The sequence below is a fragment of the Plasmodium gallinaceum genome (genome assembly GCF_900005855.1).
Source record: "Plasmodium gallinaceum strain 8A genome assembly, contig: PGAL8A_v1_32, whole genome shotgun sequence".
In the NCBI taxonomy this organism is placed as follows: domain Eukaryota; phylum Apicomplexa; class Aconoidasida; order Haemosporida; family Plasmodiidae; genus Plasmodium; species Plasmodium gallinaceum.
The window spans coordinates 37,280-45,731 of record NW_021628338.1 but is presented as its reverse complement, the minus strand read 5'-3'; the positions used below and the strand labels follow the sequence as shown (position 1 = coordinate 45,731).

General features: G+C 18.6%; 1 protein-coding gene across 1 annotated transcript, besides 1 other annotated feature; it reads left to right on the top strand.

Annotated features, from left to right (window-relative positions):
* Positions 1-146: 146 nt before the first annotated feature.
* On the top strand, positions 147-2,584 carry PGAL8A_00041100 (Plasmodium exported protein, unknown function; the record flags this gene model as incomplete). Its single annotated transcript, XM_028674427.1, has 5 exons — positions 147-238; positions 323-469; positions 568-693; positions 785-904; positions 997-2,584. The coding sequence occupies 5 exons, from the start codon at positions 147-149 to the stop codon at positions 2,582-2,584; spliced, it is 2,073 nt and encodes a 690-aa protein (XP_028530780.1).
* A 4,914-nt stretch (positions 2,585-7,498) lies between these two features.
* Positions 7,499-8,188: a repeat region.
* Between the last annotated feature and the right edge of the window lie 264 nt (positions 8,189-8,452).

The window sequence follows — 8,452 nt, the reverse complement described above, 5'->3', positions numbered from 1 at the left end:
ATCAAATAAATGATAGAAAATATTAATATTAAAAAAAAATATATTTCTTGTATAACGATATATATATTCAATATTCAATTATCTTCTATATTAATTAATTTTCATTTATTTGTTATAGGGATGTGTTTGTTAGCAAAAGGACATTAATGAAAAGACAATCTCAAATATTTAACTTACCTGTTTCACCAAACCCTTCCAGTGATCAAAATGATACTCCTTTAGATTTATCCTTAGAACGGTATGTATTTTTTTTTATATTTTAAATTAAAAACTTTTTATTTTAATTAAATGTTTCACATAAACGTGATTTTTTCATTTATAGACAAAAGCCATCACCCCACATGGAGGTTGATTCTTCTCCTACAAAGATTTTATTTAAAAAAAAAATTTGTCATCAAAGTACGTTATGTGCATCGCAAAAGGATCACCATAAGACTCAATATATGCCTCTTGATTTATCCTTAAAAGGGTATACCTATTTTTATTGTTTATACTTAATTGTATATTTTAATTAAATGTTTTAAATGTATATATTCTTCTTATTCCTGAACAATATTCCATCATTAGGTATAATAGTTCCCCTAATGTAAAGGATTCCATAGAAAAAAAAATTTTTGATGATGATACATCAACTGACCCTCAAAGCATTTACCACAACACACAAAATACTACTTATGGTCCACCTGTAGAAAAGTATATATATTTATTTTTTTTTCATGAAGAAACTTATTTATTTTAATTAAGTACCATATATATATATATATTTAATTTTCCTTGTTATTAGTTTATATTCAACTAATGTTGAAGGTATGTCTTCCTACTTAGAAAATCCAAAAACAGAAAATAAAAATGAAACTTATTTCACAGATTTACAAAATACTTCTCTTCCATTCTTAGAAAAACAGTACTTACTTTTTTTTTTATATTTTTCCATATAAAATTTTTTTTTTAATTAAGCATTTTATATATACATATTTTTTTTAATTTTAATTATAGAAGAATTCCATATGATGTTGATGAACCATGTGCTAGTACTTCACTAAAAAGAAAGTTGAAAGAAAATACTGGAGATAAGTCAAAGAAGAAAAAAATTAGTGAAAAAAGGGATGATGATAAGAAAAAAAGTAGGAATAGTTTAATGAATTATTCTCATGGGGGTAGTAGCTCTTCATTTAATACGATCATACCAAAAATCATTTTTAAAATTGATCCAAATTATTTAACTAGGATAAATGAAGATTTAAAAAAAATTAACAATGATTTATTTTTCAAATACAATGAATTTGCACATGGTTTTAATAAAAATATACAAAAATTGCAAGAAGTTGTAGATGCAGAACTGAAGGTTATTAGTTTAAAAGATTTATCGATATTTAATAGTCATTTTTCCAAATTTTATAAAGAAGGTAGTAAATTAAGTAATATTTACAAATTTGTATTATTATTTAACCATAAAATAAATTATCAAATCAGTAACACACACGAATTACATAATAGAATGGAGTGCATTTTAGATTTTATAAAAAATATGAAAATTGATTATCACGCATTTAAGAGAGAGTCTGAAATAATGTTAATAATGAAAAATATTACGTATAATTATTCATATAATCCTCCTAAAATACTTTCATATAGTAAGAATGCTATACAATTTACAGAATCATTGCATAACATGGAATATTTAATAGATTCCACTGAAACATCAATTATAAGTGGAAACACATCTGAACAACACTCATATATGTTTAAAACGAAAGTATTAATATCTATTAAAAGAAAAATATTAGGATCTTTAAACAGCTATAAACAGAAATATTTAAGATATTTAAATTTATTAAATATGTCATGTGAATTAATGGAAATGGAAAATATTTTTAATTTTTTTTATAAATATAATATGAAATGTAAAAATTATATAAAGAATAATTTGAAAAGTTTAGATGATAAAGAAGCTATACAGTCACTTTTGGATGTTTATATCAAAGAAGAGCATGAAGTTTCCGAGTGCCATAAAAAATCTAGGGAAGTCTTTGTTTCAAATATAACTAAAGAAAAAAAAATTGACTATTTTTCTGGACTTCAAAAAAAAGGAGATAAATTTAAAATTCTACTTTCCTTGTATAAAACCTATATGGAAATAGTAAAAATTGTAAATTTTTTGAACCAAATAAATGAACTTTTGGATATCCGTAAATCATTGAAAGGAATGAATTTACCAGAAAAAACTACAAAATCTAAAAATGGAAAAGAGGGAGTTTTATCTCATGACATGAAATTACATTTACTTGCAGAATTAAGTACTAAAAAAAGTAGGGTTGCAGAAATTGCATTCAATTTAAGAAAGAGTTATGAATTTAATTCATCAAGATTAAATATAATGAATCTTAGAAAATTAATAATGGGTGTACAACTAAAAATGGAGAATGTTTTTTTAATTACTGATTTTTTGAAATCCTTATTTCCCGAAGATATGGGTAACAAAGGTGGCGATTATGAAAAATCCAATTTAGAAGCTAATGTTTTTCTTACATTATTTTTTTTGAAAAAAATATTGGAAAAATCTTATATAAATGAATTGAAATAAGAACTCCTTTTTTATATATAAAAAAAATATATTTTTCACAAATAAATAAAAATTTCCATAGAATATAATAAGGATATATTTGTAATTCATGAAAAATAAATGTGATTTTTTTAGTAAAATTCAATAATTTTTTACAATTATAGATATTTATATATTTTTTAACGTATAATGCCTTTTGTTATTGAAAAAAGGATTTCATGAATCATTTGTTCTTATATTTTTACATTACTTGACTATATATCATATAGATATGAATACTACATATTAGCATTCTTTTTTTTATTATTTTATTAGGTAATATTTGTAGCTTTTAATAAATATATACATTTATTTAAACTTATACACTATAATTTTTTTTAAGATTTTTAATCTAAATGACTTTTAAAGAAAGAAACAACAAAATAATAAAATATTTTAAAATTACTAGATTATCATAATAAATAGTTTTAACATTTAAANATGTAAAAATTCAAAAAAAAAAAAAAAAAAAATGGTGTCGCATGAGCGACTATTGTCACCGGAGTTTTTTCACAAATAAATAAAAATTTCCATAGAATATAATAAGGATATATTTGTAATTCATGAAAAATAAATGTGATTTTTTTAGTAAAATTCAATAATTTTTTACAATTATAGATATTTATATATTTTTTAACGTATAATGCCTTTTGTTATTGAAAAAAGGATTTCATGAATCATTTGTTCTTATATTTTTACATTACTTGACTATATATCATATAGATATGAATACTACATATTAGCATTCTTTTTTTTATTATTTTATTAGGTAATATTTGTAGCTTTTAATAAATATATACATTTATTTAAACTTATACACTATAATTTTTTTTAAGATTTTTAATCTAAATGACTTTTAAAGAAAGAAACAACAAAATAATAAAATATTTTAAAATTACTAGATTATCATAATAAATAGTTTTAACATTTAAATATTTTATCTTATATATTTTTTTTACTAAATAGTTCAATAAATGATTTATGTTTTTAAAAGTTATGCTTTAACCATATTTTAAATAAATGTACGACTTAAAAAATGCTTATAAATTCTTTAAATAAATAAAAATACAAATGTATTATTATTTAAGAAAAAATAAAAACTTATTAATAATTTAAGTATAATATTGATGATGTTTATCATTAAAATGATAAAAAATTGATTATTTAAAAAAGTTATCGGTAACTTTAGAGAAATGTTTATAAACAATTTTATGGAATTTTTTTATTTTATTGTCCTCATTGTAATAAATAATATTAATTATATCTTATTGTTATTTTTATGTAAAATATATCAAATAATGCTTCTTTATGAGCTTACGTAAAGTCTTTTAGATTTTTTATTTTATTTGTAAAGGAAAAGTTGTATTAAAAAATTCATTTATATATTTATACTATTTTTTTTAATTTAAATTTTAGTAATATAAAATAAAAAGAATTTAATTTTTAACATTATTGTTCATCATATTTCTATACAATAATTTTGTGATATGCTGATGAAACGCTCTGACAAAAGGTATGTAATCACTTCCACTTTAATAGTTGTAATTAATTCACATGTGATTAATTTTAAATCCTATATTATTCGTGAATACTCAATTTTCAAAAAATGCAAAAGCTATAACGTGTATTATCAACATAATTACTTGAATATAAAAGTAGAATCTTTAATAAAAATATTTAATTTCGATACTTTTATTTTCTTCTCTTTATAGATACATATCTTCAAAAAATTTAAATAAGAAAAGAAAAATATTTCTTTGAATTTAAATTCATATACTTACTGTAATTTTTTTACATAAAAAATTTAATACTCTTAATGTAAAATTTTCAAAAAAAAAGTGTATTTCATAAATTTATACCTTCTTGAATACTATTTTGTTTTTTTTATCATTTCAATTATCTATCTTTTTTTTAATTAATTTACAAAGTTCTCAAATATCATAATGTTGTGTGTATCATAAGTTTACGTCTAAAAAAATTGATAACTCACTTTATTAACATTCTTCTTAATATATGAAAATTCTCATTAATTGTCCATATAAGAATAATTATATCTTCATTATAACAAGCACTTTACTCTCGAGTTAATTTCATAAAAATATCAATTATTCTTTGTAATTATGAAGATTTGTATTTTAAACATAAAGGAAATAAAAACAAATTGTCCACCTTTCAGAACTATAAATTTGCATATTATATGTTCTTTTCCAATGTAATGTTAAAATATACAACTTTAAGGTATACCATTTAAAAAAACCCCAAATCACAAAAATCTTAAAACGTAATTTTTTTATGTGAAATAGTGCATAAATAATTATCCTTATATTTATTGAAATAACGATAATCTATGTTACACTTTCTCTATCATCTTTTTTCCTAGTTAGTACAAGTTATTATTAATTAATCATTCAAAGGATCTTGTAGTTATTTGAAATGTATAATTAATAGAGATCTTGTAGTGTAATATCTACTTCGTTATAGATTAATAAAAGGTATTATTAACCTTTTATGAAAAAAAAGTTAGTAACTTAAAATGAAAATAGTAAATTATCTATATATATTCTCTAGATAAGAGAAAGAAAATTTTGTTATCTTTTTTTAATTTAATTATTTTTTTTTATGAGAAATGAGAACTTGTGTTTAACTTTTTTATCAATTTGCTAATAAAAGATATTATTGGTCTATCGTAATTTGAATATATGAAAAATACTACAAAAAAATGCTCCTAGTGTAAGCAAGATATTTTAAACACGCTTATGTGAATATACATAAAAAAGACTTAGTATTTAAAAATAATTATATGAAAATACATACCTAAAGACATGTTTACAATGATATGAATAATGAAGCAAGTATAATAAAGTGTGTGTATATCAATTCTAAAAAAGACATTTATATTTTTATTTTGGTAGTTTTTCTGTGTGAATGTAAAAAAATAAAATGAATGATTACTCTTTTTTTTAAAATAATTTTGTTTACAAAAAAATTAAGTTTAAAAATAAGATATAATAATATATAATAAAAATTATTGAAAAATATGATTGAAAAAGTAAGATATAAAATCAATTTATTTATTTGATATTACATAAAAAGTTTATAATTATCTACATTAAGTGGTTTCATAGTAAGTAATTGGTAGACATTTCTCTAAATATGTTTTGTTAAAATGAATGCATATAATAAGATATAACTATTCAATAGGTGATTTATTAATTATCTCTTCAATGACTTTGCTAGAGCACTAAACAAACATATTAATAAAGAGCATATAGAGTTACTTCAACTAATTTGATGAATTTATGTATAATTTTAAATACTATAAAACAAGTAAACTGTATTTAAGTAATATACCTAGTTGAGAATTCTTTATTTTCAAGAGACATTTATTTACTTTGATAAAAATATCTATTTTTATTAAAAATTTAAATTTTCTTATTAATTTTTAATNAATTACTCAAATTTTCTTTATTTGAATATTTAAATTTTTAGTGATAAATAAGTGCACTATAATTTAGTTTTATTTGTATAGAAATATAAAAAAAAAAAAAAAAAAAAAAAAAAAGGAAAATATGAAATACATAAAATTTAAAAAAGACAATATAGTTATGTGTTTATAATAAAAACTAAGAAAAATAAATAAAATAAAAATGTAAAAAAATTACTTTCAAAAAAAAAAAAAAAAAAAAATTGGGAATAATCTTTATATTATTTTAAGAAAATATTTAACAACAATATTTATTATTTAAAAAATTTAGATTCAAATTATTTAAGAATTTAGATAAAATATGCGAAACTGTTCCCAAGAGTTTTAATTAATGGCCTTTTAAAAATTTTAATTTGCTCTAACAAATTTTTATTAATTATATTTCTTGCACATATTAAAAATTAGATTATTTATTATTTTATTTTATTTTATTTTTTATTTTATTATTTTTTTTTTTTTTTTTCATTTAATTTTGTTTTGTTTTAGTTTTTATTAATTATAATTTACATAATATTTATATAATTTTTTTTTTTTTTTTTTTTTAATGCATGTATATGTATCATTCTGTAGATACATAAAAATGTGCTTAAAATATAAAGAGAGAAATTATACTTAAAATTAATATCATAAATAATTTTTTTTTTTAATATTTTTAGTTTTATGTTTCCTTTTATTTTTTTTTTTTAGATTTTGTTCTTTTTTGTTTTTTTATTGTTATACAAAAATACAATACTTTAAAAATATTCTTACCAATCTAGAAATTTTAAAAAAAAAAAAAAAAAAAAAAAAAAAAAAAAAAATACCTGTTTTCCTGTAATCCCTTGGCATATTACTGTTGTGTTTTTATCAATAAAGACCTTACTTGTTGCTGAAAAACTTCTTCCCTAAAAATTTATTATTAAAATATCATACTTTCTTAACTAATATAAATATTTATAAATACATATATTTATTTAATAAGGTATATTTCTTTTCTTTTCTTTTTTTATTATTATTTCTTTTTATGTATTCTAATGGATTTTCTCTAAAATGCTTAATTTTTTTTATTTAATATATATATTATTTTTTATACCTTTAAGGAAGTATAAAAATTTTTCACATTAGAATATTTCATTAACTTCAATTTAATTTATAAAAAAATGACATGCTTATTTACTTTATTCATAAAAAAAAGTAAAACAATTATTTACTAATATAAACTATTCTTAATTTCTTTTAAATGAATTTTTTTTTAAGATATATATTATTTAATATTTTTGTTAATTTGAAGCTTTATTTGTTTTATTTTAAATTTTTTATATCTTATTCATATATCTAAAATAAAATTATAATTTAAAAAAAAAAAAAAAAAAAAAAAAAAAAAAAAAAAAAAAAAAAAAATGTTAAAATGAATGCATATAATAAGATATAACTATTCAATAGGTGATTTATTAATTATCTCTTCAATGACTTTGCTAGAGCACTAAACAAACATATTAATAAAGAGCATATAGAGTTACTTCAACTAATTTGATGAATTTATGTATAATTTTAAATACTATAAAACAAGTAAACTGTATTTAAGTAATATACCTAGTTGAGAATTCTTTATTTTCAAGAGACATTTATTTACTTTGATAAAAATATCTATTTTTATTAAAAATTTAAATTTTCTTATTAATTTTTAATTGAATATATTTTAATTATAATATTACGAATAATGTTTAGTAGCTCAAACCCGATGTTTTCTTGTTAACAAGCATAAATAATTAATGAAATACCTATTAAATTATATAAACAATACTAACATAAAAATTTAACTGTTGTTAATATAAAATTTTCTTATATAAATTCAAAATAAAAATTCCCTGCAAAAGAAAACCCTTTATTCAATAAACTACTTAATATATTTTTCAATCATTATTTTTTTTCAATTATTAAATTTCTTCCCAACAAATAATAAATATATTTTTTTACATATATTCTTTATAGAAAGAAAACAAAAAAAATTAATAATTTTCTTTTTTTTTATCTATCTATTGCTTGCATGGTTAATTACATCTTTTCCATATAGCTAGTTATTTTCGTTCTCAAAAAAGGTTAACAATTACTTTTATTAACCAACACATTAATACATTCAATATCATGCATTATAATAATAAAATATTAAAATATTTTATTACTTATAGTATATCCTACCTAGATACATATCTAAAAAAAAAATTATCACTAATGTTCATATTTTGGTCTTTTTTTTTTTTTTTTTTTTTTTTTCTATATATGCCTAATTTATATCTCAAAAAAGAATAAAAATATATAATTGGTTAATAAAAGGCTTCATTAACCTTTTTGGAAAATAAAAGGACTAGTTAAATGAAGAATACGAA